Source organism: Tamandua tetradactyla, chromosome 7, assembly GCF_023851605.1.
Source record: "Tamandua tetradactyla isolate mTamTet1 chromosome 7, mTamTet1.pri, whole genome shotgun sequence".
Classification (NCBI taxonomy): Eukaryota; Metazoa; Chordata; class Mammalia; order Pilosa; family Myrmecophagidae; genus Tamandua; species Tamandua tetradactyla.
Window position 1 is genome coordinate 59,619,519 of NC_135333.1, and position 23,465 is coordinate 59,642,983.

General features: G+C 38.4%; 1 protein-coding gene across 2 annotated transcripts in view; it reads left to right on the plus strand.

The window, feature by feature from the left end:
* Positions 1 to 15,476, plus strand: part of LOC143691279 (aldo-keto reductase family 1 member C23-like protein) — a 44,487-nt gene extending 29,011 nt beyond the window's left edge. For both annotated transcript variants that reach the window (XM_077169530.1, XM_077169529.1), the window contains 2 exons: positions 13,119 to 13,201; positions 14,452 to 15,476. In XM_077169530.1, the coding sequence (XP_077025645.1) occupies positions 13,119 to 13,201; positions 14,452 to 14,494 (126 nt within the window). In that variant the 3' untranslated portion in view covers positions 14,495 to 15,476. The remainder of the gene's footprint in view (positions 1 to 13,118; positions 13,202 to 14,451) is intronic.
* Positions 15,477 to 23,465: the final 7,989 nt, after the last annotated feature.

Genomic DNA, 23,465 nt, shown 5'->3' on the forward strand with positions numbered 1-23,465 from the left:
TATATTGTCTGTCTTTTATTTACTTGTAGGAGATTATTTTTATACCATTAGCTATAGCTTGATAACTTATCACTCTAAAATTTAGGTGCTTAATGTAAAAAACATAGATCTAACTAATAACTTTGGATCCATGATTTGTGCTCAGCTCAGCTGAACAGTCCTTACTGGGATCTCTTCTGAATTTCTGTGAAGTACAGGGCAGCCAGGAATCTCTGCTTCCTGTTTTTGTGCTATTTTCAGGGTGACTTAACTTTTCTTCACATAGTTTTTCACCCTCTAGCCAAATATCCCAGCCTTTGCATCATGACAGTGGCAATTATCAAAGAGACCGTTTAAGTACATTCAGAGCCCTCTCAGGTCTAAGCAGAAAATTGGCTCACCATTGCATCTCAAAATGATATTGACCAAGGAAGTCATAAGGCAGGAAGGAGGAGATGAAATAGACACCACCTCCTGATGGGAGGAGCTGAAAAGTTACATTGGAAAATGTGTGGATACACGGAGACATAAAGGATTGGGGGCAATTTTTTTCAATCAAACAAATCAAATGATATTTTGTAAGTGAAAGGGGAATGAAATTCATTTTTTAAGAAATAACTTTACCTCATATTTACTGTTTCCAAATACTAGATTATTTCACCTTTTCACCAAACTGGATACAAAATCGTCAGTCCCAAATAGAAGTCTCACAAGCTTGATTTTCTCTTTCACACTATAGGGCATTTTCCTTTGTTGTTGTTAAAAATTTTAATTGTAGTAACTTATATGTAACTCAAAATTTTCCATTTTAATTACTTTCAAGTATACAATACATTGGTATTCATTATATTCATAGTATTCTGCTACTATCACCATCATTTATTACCAAACTTTTTTTAACCATTTAATTGTTAATATGGCATACATACAAACAAAGAAATAGAGAAGCAATAGTTTTAAAAGCACCCTTCAACAAGTCCCTTCAACAGGACAGATTCCAGAGTTTATCATGGGCCACCACACGATCCTCTCAGATTTTTCCTTCTAACTTCTCCAGAATATAGACAGCTAGAAGGCATAAATATTTTTTTTATCATCACAATTGACTTTTTTCTTTTTTGTGAAGAATAACATATAAAAAAAGCAATAAGTTTCAAAGTACAGCACCACAATTAGTTGTAGAAGACATTTTAGAGTTTGACATGGGTTATGATTCTACAATTTTAGGTTTTTACTTCTAGCTGTTCTAAGATACTGGAGACCAAAAGATATATCAATTTAATGATTCAACAATCATATTCATTTGTTAAATCCTATCTTCTCTGTACAACTCCACCATCACCTTTGATCTTACTATCCTTCTTCTTAGGGGTGTTTGGGCTATGACCATTCCAACTTTTTCATGTTGGAAGGGTCTGTTAATGATATGAGGTAGGGAGATGAAACTATCTGATGTTCTGGAGAGGCTGGGCTTTCCAGGCCACAGGACTTATCTGGTCCGGGATCCCATCCAGTAGTTGTAGGTTTCTGTACAGTTGCACCAGTGTATGGAACACTTGTGGAATCCCGTATATTGCCCTAGGTGTTCTTGAGGACTGGCTGGAATGGTCCTGGCTGGGGTTTGGCAGGTAATGAGAGGTAGCAATGTCTATCTGAAGCTTGTGTAAGCGCAACATCCAGAATAACTTCTCAACTCTATTTGAACTCTCTCTGACACTGATACTTTATTAGTTACACTTCTTTTCTCCCTTTTGGTCAGGATGGCATTGTTCATCCAACAGTTCCAGGACTGGATTCATCCCTGGGAGTCATCTCCCACACCACCAGGGAGACTTTCATCCCTGGATATCATGTTCCAGATAGCGGGGTGGGCAATGATTTCACTTGCAGAGTTGGGCTTAGGGAGAATGGGGCCATATCTGAGCAACAAAAGAGGTCATCCAGAAGTAATTCTTAGGCATACCTATAGATAGGCTAAGCTTACCCACTACCTACAAAAGCTTCACAAGAGTAAGTCTCATGATCAGGGGCATGGCTTATTGATTTGGGTGTCCCTAAAGTTTGACACAGTAGCAGGGGATTCCCATATGGTAAACTTTAATAGTTCCATATTTTTTCTCCCATCCCTCAAAGGACTTTGCCAATAATTTTTGATTATCTGCTTAATATACTCTAGGATGTATCCAGTCATCATTTTAAGCTATGCAGAATTCAAGGACCTCTTTCTTATTCTGGACTCCCTGTGTTTCAATTGTTCAAATGAGCTGCACAGATAAGTTGATTTAGACTGTATGCTACAGAAAATTTTGGTTCCAGACCAAATAAACCTTTCTTCCTTTGGTCTCAAAGAATATGTGAGGTTTTAAAATATATGGACAATGCTTTCCTTACCCCTGTGTCCTGAATTACTTTAAGTCTAACTGATCAGTTTCATTCTTATCTCTAAATATCTTGTTATATATATATGCACAAACAGCCTCTCAAATGAGAAATAGTAATTACCACTCAGGACTAAATATATTTGCTACAAAAGCTTCCAATGTAGGCTGCTGTTTTCTTGTAAGCATTTTCGTAGCAGCACAACATCCATTCATAAGCATGCACCATCATTCACCAATCTACTTCTCAGTTAGTGCATCCTTCAGCCAGCTGCATTCATCAAGCATCATATTTAGTGCCAAAAGTCCACAGTCCATCAACAGTCTCAGTTTTAGATAATTTCATTGTTCTCAAAAGAAAGAAAACCAATAAACACACCCTTACCAAATAGTAGATCGAAACTTCCTCTTAACTCTGTCCTTCCCCCCATTATTTGCCTCTGCTATTGCTGTGATAATTCTGATGTTTTCCTTTAAATGTAGCCCAATAGCAGTTTTCCCCCTGCACCCTGGACTTAAGCACTCTTTGTACGTGAATCATACCTTTGAAGTAGTTCTTGCAAGAACCAATTTATATTTCCAGTGTTAATCAGTGGGACACATCAGTCTATACAACCCCTTTCAATCCTGTTCATCTTGAATATGGTAACATTACTTATAGACCCATTAGAGAACTGCCTTCACTTCTATCTCTTCCCTTACATTGGAGTTCAACCTCATTAGCTAACTGTTCACCCATCTCTAGCATCTATGTATCTCTAAGTCCCCGATATTCTGTATTATAAGCCTCTGATTTTTCCTCTAGCATGGTCATAGAAGTGGAATCATACAGTATCTACCCTTTTCCTCTTTTGTGTCCAGTTTATTTCACTCAACATTATGTCCTCAAGGCTCATCCATCTTGTTTTGTGTTTCAGGATGTCATTTTGTCTTACTGCTGCATAATATTCCATCATATGTGTATACCACATTTTGTTAACCACTTGTCTGTTGATGGGCATTTGGTTTGTTTCCATCTTTGGCGATTGCAATAATGGTTCTATGAACTTTGATTTGCAATTGTCTGCTTGTGTCATAGCTTTCTGTTCTTCTGGGTATATACCAAGTACTGCTATTGCGGGATCATAGGGCAACTCAATATTTAGTTTCCTAAGGAACTGCCAAACAGTCTTCCATAGTGGCTGCACCATTATACATTCTCTCCAGCAGTGCATAAGCATCCCAGTTTCTACACATCCTCTCCAACATCTATAGTTTCCTGTTTGTTTAATAGCAGCCATTCTCATAGGTGTGATGTGGTATATCACACTCATTTTTTAATTCAGGTGCATGGTCCGGGAATCAAACCCGGGTCTCCCACATGGAAGGCAAGCATTCTGCCACTGAAACACCCATAAACCTCTCATACTGTTGAACAGAATTTCCCCAATAGCCAATGAAAATGAACATCTCTTCATGTCCTTTTGAGCCATATGTATTTGCCCTTCAGAAAATTACCTATTCATATCTTTAGCCCATTCTGTAATTGGGTTATTTGTTCTTTTGTTGTTGATTTGCATGATTTCTTTGTGCATACAGGATATCAAAACTTTGTCCAATATATGATTTCCAAACATTTTCTCACATTGAGTTGGCTGCCTCTTCATCTTTTTGACAAAATCTTTTGAGGTGCAGAAGCATTTGATTTTGGGGGTTCCCATTTATCTATTTTTTCTTTTGTTGCTTATGGTTTGGCTGTAATGTTTAGGAAGCTACCTCCTATTACTAGGTCATGAAGATGTTTCCCTACATTTTCTTCTAGATGGTTTATGCAGCTAGTTCTTATATTTAGGTGTTTGATCCACTTTGAGTTAATTTTTGTGTAGGGTGTTAGGTAGGTGTCCTCTTTCGTTATTTTGGCTATTGATATCCATGCCCATTTATTGGAAAGACTATTTTGTCCCAGTTCAGAGGATTTGTGACGTTGTCAAAAATCAGTTGACCATAGATTTGGTGGTCTATTTCCGCACTCTTGATTCAATTCCATTGGTCAATGTTTCTATCTTTGTGCCAGTACCATGCTGTTTTGACCACTGCGGTTTTATAATAGGTTTTAAAATCAGGAAGAGTTAGTCTTCCCATTTGTTATTCTTTTTTAGGATGCCAGGAGCAGGTGAAGGAGTTGGTGGGGCAGGGGTACTTGGACCGTGTGGTGTGGGGGTAGGTGACGGGTTTCAATTATGTGGTGTGTGGGGGTAAGTCATGGGTCATAGTGCTGCGCTGATGAGAGTAGCACATTCAAAGAATACGACTTGGCTTCCTTCCTTGTCCCCATCTTCTTGACTGGCATTGCTGTGTGCTCTAGGCTTCTGCCTTAGACTCCAGTTTTCTGCTTTTCAGTCCCTCAATTTTTGCAACCAGGGCCACCGTATGTAGTGGAGAAGACTCTCCCAGGTCAGTTGCACTCTTGAATCACCTTTTATGTCACCCTACCATCCTTTCTCTAACTTTTCCTTGGAGCAGGGGGAACTCAATCTACGCTATTCCACGATCTTTCCAGAACTCCCAAATTTGTAAACAATCTATCACATTCATATTTTCAGGACATTAATTCTTTGTCATATGCAGACAGAGTTCTTGAAATATCTTCTCCCAATTTGTGCTTAGTTTTCATTTTCTTGATGGTATGTTTTAATGAACCAAAGTTCCAAGTCTATTATAATCAAAACCATCTGGATTTCATGTGTGTTTTATGCTTGTTGTGTCCTTTCGTAACTACAGCAACACACAATATTTTTCTGTATTATTTGTAAAATTGTTATATACTTTCCTTTCAAATTCACATCTTTAATTTACCTGGGATGGTTTTTTAGTACTATGTAAAGTTAGAATTCAAATACATATATAAGTATTTGATATACTTACATGTATATCAAATATATATATATATTATATATATATATATACACACACATGCAAATGCATATATAAATACATACACGTGGTGTTTATATACATAAGTATATGTGTGTGTATGTAATTAAAAGTGGATATCTAAGTTTTTGAGCACCAATTATTTAAAGTGTCATATTTTCTCACAAATATTCATTGTTATCTCTATTATACATTAAGTATCCATACTCTTTTTTTTTTTATCTCTCTCATCTCTCAATTGGTCTGTTTCCAAATTCTGTCTGAATTTGTTGGAAGGTAAGTATTGCCATCCGAAATGGTAATAATTTTTTCCTGTCTCCTTGTTTTTCCCTAAGATTATCTTGATTATTTTTTACTGTTTTTCCTTTTATATATAGTTTAATAAATCTTCATTGACTTCCAAAAAAGAGGTTTTTACATAAGATGAATTGAAACTGAAGCTCAAAATGGAGTTAAAGTTTCTATTCACTAATAATAAATCCAATTCATGATCATGATGTGAGTTTCCACTTACTCAGGTGTTCTTTAATATTTTTAATTAATACCTGTTTTTGTTGCTAAACTCAATATACCAGAAATATATTAACTTTTTACAAAGGGGATTTATTAAGTTACAAGTTACAGTTCTTAGGCCATGAAAATACCCAAATTAAGGCATCAAGAGGAAGATACTTGACTCTGAATAAAAGCCTCTGCAATCCAGATTTCATCTGTTCCATTGGAAAGGATGTGGTGATGTCCACAAATTCCTTGCTCCTGGGCTCCATCACTCTCAGCCTCTGTTTCCAGGCCTTTCTCTCTGAGCATCTGGGAGCCCTTGCTTGCTTCTCCAGAGACACCTTCCTGAGCTGTCTGTTTCCTGCGGGTCTTCTCCTAGCATCTCCAGGATGTTTCTTTCTCTCTGCATCCTTCACATGGTTTCATCTCTCTGCTTTCTGTCTCCAATTGTCTTTGGCCATTTCTTTCTTTCTTAGCTTCTCCTGGGGCATTACTTTCTCTTAGCCTCTCTGAACTCTCTCCAAAATGTCTCTCTCTTAAAGGACTCCAGAGAGCAGATTAAGACCGCCTTGAATTGGTCAGGTCACATCTCCACGGAAACAACCTAATCAAAAGTTTCCACAAACAATAGGTCTACCCCTCAAGATTGGATTAAAAGATCATAGGATTCCTGGAGTACATAACAGATACAAGCAAGGACAATAAAAAATCAATCTCCATAAACACATTGGTGTATCATTTTTTGCTTAATATATTCATAGATAAATAATAATTTTGCTAATTCTTTGTAACATTTTCTTAAATTTGTGTTTTGAAAACTAACAAATGTTCAGAAAAGTTGAAAGAATCATATAAAACCTCTATTTATTAGAGCTATCAGTTGTTAAAATATTCACACTTCAGCAGGTTCTCTCTATTTCTATCTCCCTATCTATCAATATCTCCAGGCATTGCTGTGAATACATGCCCATTTGTTCTTTCTATCCCTTAGGTAAATCTGATCAGAATTATCCTAAATATTTACATTCTATCCTCTGTATCTCTCAGCCACTCTTATTTTCCCATGTATTGGTTTTTATGTAGAGTGTTATGGGTAACTTCTTCAGCTCTATCTTCCTGTTAACTAATCCTCATTTTAGCTATGTCTACTATAACCTTAATGCTGGTTTCTATATGTCTGTATCAACTATCATGTTTAGAAATTCTATAGTATTCTTTTAATACTCTCTTAATCATTCTAAATAGAGTTTCTTTAACTCAAATTTTTTCAAGCCCATTTAACAGTTATTTTATTATTTATCATCACCAATATTCATTAACCTTGTGGGTATTTTTCTTCTCTTTCATATTCCTTCTGGTACTTGTGAAAAGCCATGTTCTATAATCCTCATTCAATATTGCTGGGTGGGATCTTTTTTATTGTTCCATGGAGATGTGACCCATGTTGTGGGTGATGAATTCTATTAGACAGTTTTCATGGAGATGTTTTTCCACCTATTCAAGATGGGGTTGCTTAGTGGAACCCTTTAAGAGGGAACCATTTTTGAAAAAGCTTTAGTCCTCACAGTGCCAACAGCCCACAAAGCCAGAGACATTTGGAGATGCAGAAGGAAAACACACCTCTGGAAGCCTTATGAAATGTGGAGAGAAAGCTAGCAGATATCACCATGTGCTCCCCACCCACCACCCCCAGCTAAGAGAGAAACCCCAAACTTCATCAACCTTTCTTTAGAGTTAAGGTATCTGTCTTTGGATGTTTAACTTTGACATTTTCACAGCTTTAGAACTGTACACTTGCAACTTAGTAAATTCCCCTTTTTAAAGTCATTCTATTTCTGGTATATTGCATTCCAGCTGCTTACAAACTAAAACAGATTTTGGTACCAGAGAAGTGGGTTGCTTCTGTGGTTTGCAAATACAAAACATGTTGGAACAGCTTTTTAAATAGATAAGGGGAAGATTTGGGAATAGCTGTGATGAGCTTGGCAGAGAATGACTAGAATGCTTTGAAGAGGTTGTTGGTAGAAACGTAGAATCTGAACTCTAAAGATACCTTTGATAATGCCTTAGGCATAAATGATGCATGCATTATTGCAAACTGGAAGGAAGGTAATCATTGTTTAAAAGTGACAAAGAATCTGACCAAATTTACTACTGGCTTTGGATGGAAGTCAGATTTTGAAAGCCATGAATTTGGATATTTAGCAGAAGAGATTTCCAAGTTAAATGTGGAAAGTGCAGCTTGATTTCTCTTTATAGCTTATAATGAAATTGGTAGGAAAGAGAAGAGTTGAGAACTGAACTCTTGGGTACAAAGAAACCAGAAATTGGTGGTCTTGAAAATTGTGGGTTTCCAGAAAGGGAGATCCCAAAGAATAATGCCCAACCTGAGGATTTAACCAAATATGGAAGCAGTCAGCCATTACAGAACAAGCGAGGATTTGAGATGGAGTTATCTGGAAAAAATTTGTAGAAAGTCTTTCATCTGATGGACATGACCCAGAGTACTGCGTAGAAAACCTACAGGAGTGTTCTGGGTTCTGTATAAACAGAACCATTGCCAGTCTGCACGAAAAGGGACAAATTGAAGGAAAATAACTTCAGAGGCAAAATCAAGGGAGCTGAGGTCTGAAGTCAAGAAACCTCAGGCCAGGAGAATGGAACCACCCAAGTACTTGGAAAAGGCAAGCTTGCCCTAAAGGCAGAGTGTGAACCTTCTACTTCAATGTTTTGGAAGAGTTGTGTCCCAGGCCTTGGAGAAGGTGGAGCACATTTCTTGGGGATTGGGGAGAGTCTGACTGCCACCCCACTGTCTGGAGGGGTTGTATATGTGCCCCAGAGATGGCAGAGAGCCCAGATGTGACCTGATGTTTGGAAAGGGTAGAGCCAGGAAAAAGGTGGTCTCCCCAATGTCCCAAGGTTGCATTTGGAGAGAGCCAAGCTTTTACATAGGTCCTTGGAAAGAATGGGACTGCCACTTTCTAAAATCCTGAGGATAAATGACTTTCAGACTTTGAAATCTATTGGAGTTCTCCCCACAGGTTGTGAGAACTCTTTGGATGCAGTGATCCCTGTTTCTTCAAATTTCTCTATGGAAATGGGAACAGCTATCCTATAACTCTTTCTTCTTTGTATGTTGGTAGCAGATAACTTGTTCTGAGTTTTACAGGTCCAGAGCCAGAGGAAAATTTTGCCTTTGGAAAGATCATGCCTTTAGCTGACATTGATGAGATTTAGTACCCTTTCTGACTTTGTATTATATTTGTATTGTTACTGAAATGGTTTAAGACATTGTGATATTGTGATGGAGTGAATGTATCTTTTAAATGGAGAAAACATGTCTTTTTGAAGTTGAGATGGTGAGGTGTGCTCATTTGAATCTCTTGTGTACTCCAGAAAAGCTGTGTTCTTTAATCCTCATTCAGTTTTACTGAGCGGAACCTTTTTTATTGTTTCCATGGAGATATGACCTACCCATATGTGGGTAATAGTTTTTGATTAACTGTTTTCCACACAGATGTGTCTCCATCTGTTCAAGGTGGAGTTGCTTACTGGAGCCCTTTTAGAAGAACGATTTTGGAGAAAGTTTAAACCCGACAGTGCCAACAGCCACACAGCAGAGACCTTTGGAGATGCAGAAGGAAAACACCCTCAGGAAAGCCTTACGAAATGAGGAAAAAGACCTAGTAGATATTGCCATGTGCACTTTCAGTAAGAGAGAAACACCACATTACATTGACCCTCTCTTTGCAGTTAAGATCTTTCTCTGATGCCTTAATTTTGACATTTTCATGGCTTTAGAACTGTAAATTTGCAACTTAATGAATTCCCCTTTTAAAAGCCATTTCATTTATTGTATATTGCATTCAGGTAGTTTAGAAAATAAGACACTACTCATTTATGATTATTTGTTCCTATAGCTGTTGGGATGTTATTATTGTGAGATCCTCATTTTCTACATAATTTTATTAGTGGAGGCCTTTTAAAGCCTTTGATTAAGTCAGATTTTCCAGAAATGAAGGTATTACCAGTCCGAGAAAAAACTATGTTAATTTAAAATTTTAGGCTTCTTTGGAGCACTGAACAGTTTGAATCCAAATTGCAGCAGGGGCTTCAACCCTTTTCAGCTCAAAAATGATATAAGAAACAGATAACTTTTGTTCTAGTCCTCTTGGGAGGGGAGTTCATTCTTATCTATATTATACAGCATTCTAGGGTCTAAAGTTTTTGAAAAAGGTTTTTCTACTAAATTTTTGACTTGCACACATTCCAGTCTTGTCTCACTTTATTTGATCCTTATTTGTCAGCCAGTAGAAGCAAAACAAAATAGCACAATGATGCTTAATCCTGGAGTTTGAAAAATGTTTTTAAACTAGGGAAACCATAAGTCTTAGTTTGCCAGGGATATACCATGTGTGCCTTTTTCAGGGACAGTCTTGTCATCCATATAAGAACTCCCTCTCATTCTCATAATTGTTCGTGAATTTTTTCACAATGATTATTTTATGTCAAATGGAATTTTCAAACTATTGACTCTTTTTATAAAAAATAAATTTATCGCTTAAAATTAATCACCTCTTTCTATATGTTCTCTGGTAGCATTTAGGAATCTTCTTCTGATATCCCTCGCACATTCCTCTAAAACTGATACCTAGGTAATATGTGTTTTTGTTGTCATTACAAAGGGGATCATTCTCTTCTTTTTAAATTTTTAATGGATTTTGTGTAGGATTTGGATTATTTTAGTTTTCTTTATTAATATTGTACCAGATTCTGTGTTATTTCCTTTTTTCACATTTTTTATTGTGAAATATAACATATATATACAAAATCAAGATATTTCAAAGTATCTTTCTTTTGTAATAAGTAGCTAGAGAACAGATTTCAGAGTTTGGTATGGGTTACTATTCCACAATTTTAGTTTCTTTCTAGCTGCTCCAAGACACTGGAGACAAAAAGAGATATCAATATAATGAATCAGCAGTCATACTCCTTGGTTAAGTCCTACCTTCTCTGGTATAACTACACCTTCTCCTTTGATCCTCCCCACAATCTTTAGGGGTATTTGGGCTATGCCCATTCTAACTTCCCCATATTGGAAAGACTTGTTGATAATATGGGATAAGGGGGTAGACCTGGTTGATGTTCTCAGAGAGGCTAGCCTCTCTGGATTTCAGGACTTAAGTGGCCTAGGAACCCATCTGATGGTTGCAGGTTTCAGAAAAGTGATCTCAGTGCATGAAACTTTTGTAGAATATCAGATACAGCCCTAGGTTTTCTTTAGGGTTGTCAGGAATGGTTTAGGTTGGGGTTTGGCAAACAATGGTAGTTAGCAATATCTTGCTGAAACTAGCATAAGAGTAGCCTCCAGAACTTCCTCTGAACTCTGTTTGAACTCAGCCACTGATACCCTATTTTGTTACATTTCTTTTCCACCTTTGGGTCAGGTTGTCATTGTCAATCCCAAATGACAGAGCCAGGCTCACCCCGGGAGCCATGTCCCAGGTAGTTAGGGAGACTTTCACCCCTGGATGAGTAAGGGAAGGATAATGATTTCACTTGCAAAACTGGGCCTAGAGAGAGAGAGGCCACATCTGAGCAACAAAAGAGGTTTTCTGGAAGTAACTATTAGGTATAAATGCAGGCTGGCTTGTTTCTCTATTACATAAATGGGCTTCACAAGAGCAAGCCTCAAGATCAAGAGCTTGGCCTATTGACTTGGGAGTCCCTAGTGTTTGAGGCAGTATCAGGGGTTTCCCCAGTGATAAAGCTTAATATTTCCATGTTTTTCCCCCCTCCCTCAAGGGATTTTTCCAATACTTTTTGATTATCTGCTCAACAAACTCTGGGATACGTGCCAGTTTGAAACTATTCTGCACCTCGGAAAGGTCATCTTTTAATTCTGATCCAATCTTTTGGGACCAAACCTATTGTTTAGGGTGAGAAACATTGATTGGATGGTTTCCATGGAAATACAACACTCCCAGTTGTGGGTGTGACCTTTTGGTTAGATTACTTCCATGAAGATGTGATACACTCAATTGTGGGCATGGCCTTTTGATTAGATAGAAATATGACTCCACCCATTTAAGGTGATTAGCTTGCTAGAGTCTATTTTTGAGAAACCTCAGATGCAGACACTTGGAGAGCAGTTGCTTCAGAGCTGACAGAGACAGCTTTGAAGATGCAAAAGGAAATGCCCCTGGGGAAGCTGTTTGAATCCAGAACCTGGAGAAAGTGAAGCAAAGCCAAGAGATGAAACCAAGCCCCGGAGGAGCCAAGAGAGGAACCCCAATGGGAAGCAGAGGCTGAAAGCAATGGAGTCAAGGAGTAAGGTATCAACAGCCACTAGCCACATGACTTCCTAGCTGACAGAGGTGCTCTGGATGGCTTTAGCCTTTCTTAAAGGCAATCTTTTGATGATAACTTTATTTGGACATTTTCACAGCCTTAGAATTGTAAACTTGCAACTTAATAAATTCCCCGTTTAAAAGCCATTCCATGGTGCATGAGTGGTTCAGCAGTAGTATGCTTACCTTCCATGTAGGAGACCGGGTTGATTCCCAGACCATGCACTGTGAAAAAAAAAAAAAAAAGAAGAAGAAGAAGAAAAGAAAAAAGAAAGAACAGCCCAAATATAAAAGTCATTCCATTTCTGGTATATTGCATTCTGGCAGCATTAACAAACCAATACAGGATGTATCCAGATACTACATTAAGTTATTCAGAGTTACCAGCCATCATTCCCATTCTGGGCTACATGTGTTTAGGTTGTTAAATGAGCTATCTGGAAAGGTTGAGTTAGATTACATGCCACAGAAAACTTAGATTTTGGACAAAATAAACTTCCCTTCTTTTGGCCTCATTCACTAAGTGAAGTTCTAAAATACAAACAATGTCATCCTCACCCCAGTATTCTGATTTACCTTAGTCCTGACCCAATTATCTCTGTTCTTATATCTAATTTAAGCCTGATCTCTTGTTAAATTTTTCTAAGATTTTTTTCTTTTTTAAACTATTGTACATATCAATGCTGGCTTTAAGAGCTGCAGAACTCCAACTCTAAATCTTAGGTGTCACACAGGTAGCCAAAGTTTCAGGGAGATACCAGGTCATACATAATTTGCACAGGATCTCAAAATCTAGAAATAACTTTTACACTCTGGACTACATAGGACTGCCATAAGAACTTAAAATCTAGGCCCCAATTTTCCTTTAAGTATTTTCTAAGAAAGACCATACAATATTTGTTCTTTTCATATCCTTTTTAATAATGATGATTTCTTTAGTTTATCCAGATTGAAATTATATGTTCTAAACCTAATAAATGTTTTTCTACTTCCCTAATAGGTTTTTGAATTTCAATTGCCAGAAGAGGACATGAAGGTCTTAGATGGGATAAATCAAAATCTTCGCTATCTCCACGCTGAATTGTAAGTGACAAAATTATGGCTTCTTTTTTGTCTGATGATAAAAGTAGGGGTCCTCTAAATTTTGTCTCAATACCAGGAGGGCAGAGGCCAATATGAGAGAAGGATGGGACAGGAATTTTCCTAAAACATTCAAGCTGAATTCACTCTAGAGCTCTGTTTAGTAACTCAGCAAAGGGGTGGACAGGGCCAGGGTCAGTTTGGATGTCCACATGTACTCTGCACTCTTCTCTCCATATAACTTTTCAGAGCAGCCAAATATCATTGCAGAATCTCCAACTTCTCTTCCAGACTCTCATTTCTACAGCAATACAGTAGAAGTACACAATGGAAATTCCAAATGAGGCTCAATTAAATTTTCTAAAACTGTATTAATGATCTGCTCCTTCCAAAACTGTTCTGTTCCTTACCATGATAACAGAAATTATGAAAAGCTATTGGAGATTTAATTCATAATAAAAATCATGTGGTAATGTATGCTAAGTGTAACAATGATACTTTAGTACTCAAAAATTGGTCTATATTGTCCTACCATTGCTAATTATTGTGATGCAAGAAAAAATGAAGAATAAAATTGGGAATTATTGCAGAAATCAGGAGAATGATAAGAAACAAAAAAACTCTTACCCCCAACTATATATTTTAGTCATAGTAATCTTTCTATCACTTTGTATTATGTACTGTTACTACCATGCAGAGATCATACAATGGTATAGTAATCTCCATGGTTTTGAGGTGATATCTTTTACATTTCACTCTGTCCAGTTTTATTTAGCATATTGCATGTCATAGTAATTTAATAAATAATTAATGAATTATTTAAATGAAAATGAAATTATTATCAGCAATGTGAAGCATCTTAAAAACTTGTTAGTGCTGAATATGTACCTAGAGTTTCTGCTTGTAAAAGAAGAATCAGTTTCTGCCTTCAGTGAGAAATCAAAATTTTAAAACCAGAAATTACTTTGTTTTATTTACACATGGAGCTATGAGGGGAGAATATATTTGATTACCTGCAGAACTCCGATGATGTGTATTAAATTCCATGCATGTGAATATAATTTGAATAAATAATAATTTTAATATAAACTTTACTCTATCATCATGTTAATGGCAGTAAAGAGGTAGGCTTTATAGCCAGTAAATAAAATTTAAAATTTTCACCATAATGCCGGCTTTAGAGTAAACATGTTTGTGTCACCCTAGAAATGCAATCATGGCTTTCCCATTATCACTGTTCTTCCTCATTTTAGTGTCATGGGCCACCCTGAGTATCCATTTACGGAAGAATATTAACAGGCAGAACTTCACCACACCTTCTACCAGGAGCTCCTGTGTGCGCAGAGTGATGCTGGAGCATCTCAGATGCTGGTGATTGGAGATATCACCTCTGGTGTAATCTGTGCTGCTTAGCAACTCACACTCGCCTAAATTCAAATCTATAGGAAAGGCATTAAATTGTGGCTTTGCAAAACAATTAAGATTTAATTTTACACAAAGATTTTTATATACTCCAGGCTCTATCTCTGTTGACTTCTGTTTTGTTTCCTTCTGTTCATTATAGCCACAACTAGATTTGCCAAGAGATTGAGGAAAAGCAAGGGAGATCACAGAAATAATATACACATTTCTGGGGTGAGACCAAAGGTGGCATTTGCATCCTGTTAGTAAAGCAGTCAGTAGCAAGTATGTTTCAGTCAGTGTTTCCTTAGCACTTTGAGGAACATCCCCATGCCATATAGTTGTGAAGGTGAGGCACATGTCAAAAGGAACATCAATATAACAAGTCCTCACTTGGTGCAGCTCAGAAGATCAGAAATCCAGGGAGTCTGGGAAGGAGAGGTCACTGTGACTGATGACCAAGAAGCCAGGAAGGAAACCAGTCTGAAAGGATGGACTCAGATACGTGCATTCAGCAGAGGGAGTAGAGCACATTCACTCATAGGGAAATATTATCAAATGCTTTCTTGAGAATGCTATAGGCTTAAATTAGTTCAAATATTTGGTCCTGGACAATTCATTGACAGCAATTCCATGCCTAAGTATTAACTGGAGAGCCAAGAAAACATATATTCACACAAAGACTTTACTCAAATGTTCATAGCAACATTATTCATGGTAGCCAAAAACTGGAAACAATGCAATTGCCCATCAACCAGTGAATAGAATAAAAAATGTTGAATATTATTCGATAATAAAACAAACAAATTAAGCAACAACAGAAAAAGAACAACAAAAAACAAAAAAGAACAACAACAAAAACCTCCCAAAAAACAAATTATTGCTCTCTATAACAAACAGGATGAAACTCAACTCATTTTGCTAAATGACAGTGACCCATCACAAACAAATACATATTGTATGATTATGTTTACATGCAATTTCTGGAAAGGACATACTCTGTAGACATAGAATAATTCTGAGGTTGCTTAAAACTGAGGTTGAGAGAAGGGATTGCTTGCAAATGGGAACATTTTGGAAGTGATGGAAGGACTCCAAAAAATGGATTGTGGTTATGATTGCAAAACTTTATCAGTTCACTAGAAGTATCTTACTATACAATTATAACAGATGTACTACATGGCACATGAATTGTACCTCAATAAAGTGCTGAATTATATCCATAGATTTTGTCTTTGCCACTATTACTCTTACTATTCCCGTTCCTATTTCATGAGGAAATTATTATTCCCATTGCCATCCCCATTACCCATTACCCATGACCATCGCTATTGCGTTTTGTCTATTACCCTTGACTTTGACTTTGCCTTTGTCTTTGATGCTGACTTTTCCATTTCCATTAGTAATTATTATTTCCACTATTCACCTGAAATCCTGTGACATGAAAACCAATAATAGATACTGTTCCAGGAGTAAGCAGCTGCACTAAGGAATCTCCTCTTGGTTTGGATAGGTGCTTTTGGGTGGGGGCAGGAGGGCCCTTGCATCTTCTCCAGTCCTGAGTGTGTCCTTACTCTCTTTTGGACTCTAGATGCCTTCTCTTTTTCCACAGTCCATGCATGTATGGTATCCACATCTTAGGGAAGATATAACTCATGATGCAGAAAACAGTAAGTCTTGTTCTTAAAGGGTCAGCTCTGTTGTATGAAGCCTGAACATATTCATTTTATGGCTTATTCTCCTTCAACTAACACAAATCATATGACACAGATTCCTAGAAAGACCCCCGTGAACAATGAGGGCTCCTAGATCAGACCAGAATTTGAAACCTTAGAAAAGCCTGATATTCACTGTTTGCTGCATTTTCCAGGTGTTTATGACCTACCAGGCCAAGGCCATTAGCACTCAAACTCCTAAAATGGTCAGTGGTGGAATCATCACCACAGAGAGCTCAGACACTCTGCTTGGTCTTATAGGCTGTGGGTGGGGAAAGACCATCATTACCTGACATGCAGATAACATGTATTAATACTTATATAGCTAAGTATTATCACTTAATTAATATTTAATATTTAAATATAACTTCTGGTTGGTATGTGACCAGAAGATGTATAGAACTCTGCAGAGTTACTCAGAAATTGATATGCTGGGGTCCTGCAAGGGAGATACTAAATGTAAAGCTCAGAGGTGGGGCTTTTTTAAAAAAAATTAACAAATAGAAAATGAATACACCCTCCTAACCCCCCCCCAAAAAATGCATTCAGGCTATGTAATGCTGTCAGGATTTGGACTCTAGGATTCTAAGTTGCTCAACTCATTTTTTCTTTTCAGGGATTCTTAGAATCAATACCTTGCATTTCAATGTGTACAAAAACCTTGAAACTTTCCATGGTTCAAAAGGAAAATAGTTTTTTTCCCCTTCTAGAGACTATTTATGATTGCTTAATGATGAGGTTAACAGGCCCTGTCCTTTTCCCCTACTGGAATTGTGTTGTGCTAAGCTGTGAGTGAGAAAAAATTACGAGTCACTCACCCCATGTATTAGTTATGGTTCTCTAGAGAAACAGAATCAACAGGGAACACTTGCAAATATAAAATTTATGAAAGTGTCTCACGTAACCGTAGGAACACAGAGTCTAAAATCCACAGGGCAGGCTGCGAAGTCGATGACTCCGATGGATGGCCTGGATGAACTCCACAGGAGAGGCTCACCAGCCAAAGTAGCAATGGCACCTATCTCCTCTGAGTCCTCCTTAAAAGGCTTCCCATGATTACATTTAGCATCACTAATCGCAGAAGACACTTCCCTTTGGCTGATTACAAATGGAATCAGCTGTGGACGCAGCTGACGTGATCATGACCTAATCCTATGAAATGTCCTCATTGCAACAGACAGGACAGCGCTTGCCCAATCAGATAAACAGGTACCACAACTTGGCCAAGTTGACACCTGTCCCTAACCATGCCAGTCTACCCCTTGTCAACTTGGCACCTATATATATATATCACCTTAGACCATACTTAATTTCCAAATGAAAACAAATAAGCACACATTTTTTTCTTTTACCTGACAATACTCAACTGTCCTGCATATAACTGGAAACACATTAAATCTCTCCAGAATAGCGTGCAAATCCTTGGGCAACATTCATTCTTAAACTTGATATCTTACAACTTAAATAGTGTAACATGAACAAAACAGCATTACAGTCCTTGTTTCTGTAACTGATCACGTGGTCGAAGTTCATATTTATCACTACCTTCTTCCACTACCCATTCCATGTTCCCTTTACCCTCAGCAAGCACTTCAGCTGGCCGTGGTTCTTTGTCTGATGGGGTGACACAAACCTTCATTCCTGAAGTTTCAGAGCCATTAGTAGTCATGCCTGGATTGTGTTGTTGCAGTTTTCCATTGATTTTAATCACAGGGCATGGTAGTACTAATAGACGCCCCAGGGAATCTTCTATATTCCAAGAAAACTCTTCTTTATCTCCATTATGTTGTTGCAGTCCTACTTCCTTCTGATAATCAGGGTCAATTACCCCAGACAATAATGTAATCCCCTTCTTGGTGTGTTGATTCAGAGGCATAAGTAGCCCAAAGTGACCAGGTGGCAATCTTAACTTCCAGTTCAATGGTATCACTGTTGTTTCTCCTGGAGGAAGCACACCCCATTTTGGAACTAAAACCTGTAGACCAGCAGAACTCAGGGTAGCAGGGACAGGAAGCAAAAAATTTCCTAGTGAATCACTAGGGGTAATAGTGAGTGGCACCACACCCATTTCCACCCCTTGGCTCCTGGACCCATGGATCCTGGCTATGGGAGAAACAGCACCATACAGCAGACGCTGATTCAGAGCATACACAGCTTCCTGGAGAACATTACCCCAATCTTTCAAGTTTTTGCCACCTAGTTGGCACCGTAATTGAGTTTTCAAAAGGCCATTCCACCGTTCTATCAATCCAGCTGCTTCTGGATGATGGGGAACATGGTAAGACCAGAGAATTCCCTGAGCATGTGCCCTTCCCGCACTTCATTTGCTGTGAAGTGTGTTCCTTGATCCGAAGCAATGCTATGTGGAATACCATGATGATGGATAAGGCATTCTGTAAGCCCACGGATGGTAGTTTTGGCAGAAGCATTGCGTGCAGGGAAAGCAAACCCATATCCAGAGTATTTGTCTATTCCAGTTAGAACAAATCGCTGCCCCTTCCATGAAGGGAGTGGTCCAATGTAATCAACCTGCCACCATGTAGCTGGCTGGTCACCTCAGGGAATGGTGCCATATCGGGGGCTGAGTGTGGGTCTCTGCTGCTGGCAGATTGGGCACTCAGCAGTGGCTGTAGCCAGGTCAGCCTTGGTGAGTGGAAGTCCGTGTTGCTGAGCCCATGCATAACCTCCATCCCTACCACCATGACCACTTTGTTCATGAGCCCATTGGGCAATAACAGGAGTTGCTGGGGAAAGAGGCTGACTGGTATCCACAGAATGGGTCATCTTATCCACTTGATTATTAAAATCTTCCTCTGCTGAAGTCACCCTCTGGTGTGCATTCACATGGGACACAAAGATCTTCATATTTTTAGCCCACTCAGAAAGGTCTATCCACATACTTCTTTCTACACCTCCAAAGGCCTGGGCTGAGCTGCAAGTGCTGAGATGAGGAATGCCGAGCTGCTTAGCTGTGCTACATTGCGTTCTCTCATTTAAGCACCAGCCAATTAAGTCAAACGTCACTCATTGCAGCAGACAGGCCAGTGCTTGCCCAATCAGATAAACAGGTACCACAACTTAGCCAAGTTGACACCTGTCCCTAACCATGACACCCCATCTTCCCTTGCTGTCCTTCACTGCACCACCAAGGACATGAATGAGTCCTGGACATGGGCTTTTATATTTTCTGGGCAGTCAGGAGAAAAGTGTCTGTCAGCAAACATGAGCAAGAATGACTACCTCAAAATAACAGGACTTTTCAAGATCTGTTTCTCTTATTTTTTTGCTCTTATAATGAGATAAGGCAACTCTGTTTTCTGAATTTCCCATTTTTCTTGACTACCTACCAAAGCAAACGCTCCATTCTTTTTTTTTTATTCCTTAATGTGCTGAAGTCCATTTATTACTAAGTCCCATTTGAAAGAACAGGGGGATAGATGCATCGTTGAGCAGTTTGGAGTGCTACAAGACCAGGCCCAAAACAAAGTGGTCATTTCTACCTGGATAAATAGAAAAATAGTTAAGTGACAAATGTTAAATATTTTTCTAGTTTGCTAGCTGCTGGAATGCAATATACCAGAAAAGGAATGGTTTTCAAAAGGGGGAATTTAATGAGTTGCTAGTTTACAGTTCTAAGGCCGAGAAAATGTCCCAATTAAAACAAGACTATAGAAATGTCCAATCAAAGGTATCCAGGAAGAGATACCTTGGTTCAAGAAGGCCAGTGAAGTTCACAGTTTCTCTCTCAGCTGGAAGGGCACATGGTAAACACAATCAGAGTTTCTCTCTCATCTGGAGAGGCACATGGCGAACATGGTCATGGTTCCTCTCTCATCCGGAAGGATACATGGTGAATACAGCATCATCTGCTAGCTGCTTCTGTTGGCTTCCTGTTCCATGAAGCTCCCTGGGAGGCATTTTCCTTCTTCATCCTCAAAGGTCACTGGCTCATGGACTCTCTGCCTTGTGGTGCTGCAGCATTCTCTGCTCTCTCCAGATCTCCCATTCTCCAAAATGTTTCCTCTTTTGTGGGACTCCAGTAAACCAATCAAGACCCACCCAAATGGGTGGAGACATGTCATCACCTAATCCATTTAACAACCACTCTTGACTAAATCACATCATCCAGGGAGATGATCTGATTACAGTTTCAAACATACAGTATTGAATAGGGATTATTATACGTTTATGAAATGGGATTTTGTTTAAAATGTAGCTTTTCTAGGGGGCATACATCCTTTCAAACCAGCACAAATATGTACAAAAAAGTTCTATCTTTCCACCTGTATTAGTTTGCAAGCCGCCAGAACATGAGATACTACAACTGGAATGGCTTTTTAAAAGGGGAATTTAATAAGTTACAAGTTTACAGTTCTAAGCCTATGAAATTGTCCTAATTAAGGCATTCGTGGAAAGGTATCTTAATTCAAGGAAGGCCAATGGGTCAGGAACACCTCTGCCAGCTGGGAAGTCATGTGGCTGGCATCGGCTTGTCCCTTGCTCCTGGGCTCTGTTGGCTTTCACTCTCTGTTCCTGTGGGGGTTCCTCATTTTGTCCTCCAGGGCTGTCTTTCATCTCTTGGCTTCCCTTGGCTCTCTTCAGATTCTGGCTTACTTAACATCTCATGGTGATGTCTGCTGGGCTCCAAACATCTCTAAACATCTGTGTCTCTGTTCTCCATGTGTCAGCTTGTGTCAGTTCTGCTGTGAGGTTTCTGTCAGTTCTGAGGCTTCTGTCATTTCTGCTCTCTCCAAAATGCTTTCACTTTTAGACCCATCTGGAAGGTTACAGTCACATATCCAACTAATCAAAGGTCACACCCACAATTGGGTGTGCCACATCTACATGGAGATAATTTAGTCAAGTTTCCAACCTTCAGTGTTGGATTAAGATTAAAAGAAATGACTGGTCCCATAAAATTGGATGAGGATTAAAACATCGCTTTTCTGGAGTACATAATAAATTCAAACCAGTATACCTCCTCAGGGTTGTCTCATATAAAATCAGAGAGGTATTGGAGAGAAAAATTTTTCAAGTTGCTCTTTTATCTTATTTGTAACTTATTAAGTTTCCCTTTTTAAATACTTTTTTCTACTTTGTTATGATTTGCTTTTCTTTTGCGGGAAGAAGAGGATGATATTCAGGATGATATTAATTGGTAACACTATTACGATTCCAGACTTTCTATCAAATTGATGTGTTCTAATAAATGTTTGGGATTGTTTCTGACTAAAATAAATGTGAGTGGTCAAATTAATATTAATAAATTTCCTCATTTATGCAGCATGTGGAGCTAGCCATTGAAATTTATTCTTTCAGTGTTGACTCTATTTCTAAAATGTTCATTTTCATCATGCACGAGTACAGGTCACTCTCTACATATTCCATAAACATTCACTTTGTTGTATTATTATGAAAACTGAATACACTAATTTGATTTTTATGTAATTAGTTACTTTAGCTTGAATTTAAGATTATGTAGAAGTAATAGCTTATCACAAGAATCATCACCAGTATGAGCCAAATGTGATTTAAACACAAGAAATTTCAAAGACCATTCATTCATTGCTAATGTTTACAGCTCTTTTGTTTCCTTGAAAGAAAAATCAAAGCAATTACACTTTAATAAAAGTTGTTCTGAGTCAAAAATTAATCTGAAGTATGATCGGAACCTGGAATCAGTCTTTCTCTTACCAGGACTGTAAGAATAGAACTAAGTTTAGCTTTCTTACAAAATGACATGAATGAGAAAATAAATCTAACTAAACAAAGGGCCGCAAAATTAGCTCAGGCCAGTCACACAGACAGGAGAAGGAGACAGCCTCTGACATAAGCCCAGAATTGGTGTCAAATCCTTATCTGAATAAAAACAAGTCTAAACAAGTAACTACCATGGTCACCGGGAAGTAAAACATAATCAAAACTGGAAACTGACTGTTAGTTAGACTGCTTAAATAGGTTATAACCTCTGGAGTAGCCAATCAGCAGAGAAATAGGAGCGGGACCTGTTGTGTATTAGGATTAGGGAATAAATGCTAATGCCTTCTGTCACTTGGTGCACCGGCCACCACATTTTGGTTGTGCACCCTTTCTTTCAAGATTGTAAATAAATTATTTTTTTCTCCACAATTAGGTGAGTGTACATTCTCCTTCAGGCAGGGCTCTCTCTCCAACAACTGTGGGGGCTTGTCTGCCTCATGATACCCCTAAGCAGTCTAAAAAAATTCAGTCATTGAAGGAACTAAGTAAACTTCTTTTCTTACTTTTTCCCTAGATTTGAATTTCCTCCTCTTTTTCAAATGCTAGAGTGAATGGGACAGCCAATTGAACCAGAGCACAGGCCCCTTTCCAATCCTCAGTCAATATTGGTTGGAGGATGCCTTTCCACAATACCACCAGAGGTCTACTCGGAATATGGTTAAACTGGAGAAATTGCTAGTACCATCCTAAGTTGCATCCTACATTTGGGTACATGAGGCCATGGTCCCAAGATCCTGGAGCCCCTCTAGAGAGACAGGCAGAGTTGTTTCCCAGACTGAGGCAGGAAGCTGGTATGGCCTTGACTTTTTCATTCTTTACTGGAGGGAAAAGAGATACAACATACTATAATTTTCACCAGGAATAGTATTTTGAAAAATGAGTACTATACATTTGAATTTGTCTTCATGTTTCTCCATACCTATTGGAAAGGGCACGCGATAAGAGCAGTCGGTCCTCCTATTGCACAAGCATAAGAGTTGCTTTTGTTTCAACTATGGATTGTATATTTAATCCAGTCCCAGGCATCTGTATCTCCATATCCTGTTTCTGTCTTTATGATTTGCTTCAGGTCTTCTGCCTTGAATATCCTGCAAACGCGGAGTCATTTTGAGCTAGGGAACTAGCCCCCTGTTAGGTCTCTCTGGGTAATGCTGAAGAGCTAGCTGGAAGGGATGTTGTTAGGGAATATTCAAATCCAGAGAAACAGGAAGAAAAGAAGCTTACTTAGTTCCTTCTACCACCAAATTTATTTAGACAGTATAGGGGTACCACAAGGAAGTCCGGATGAGTTTAAAGCCAGAAATCAAATGACTGAGGGATTTGAGTCATTCTTATTTTGGTGGATCATGATTAATAAAAATGTAGACTGGATTAATTACATGTTATAATCA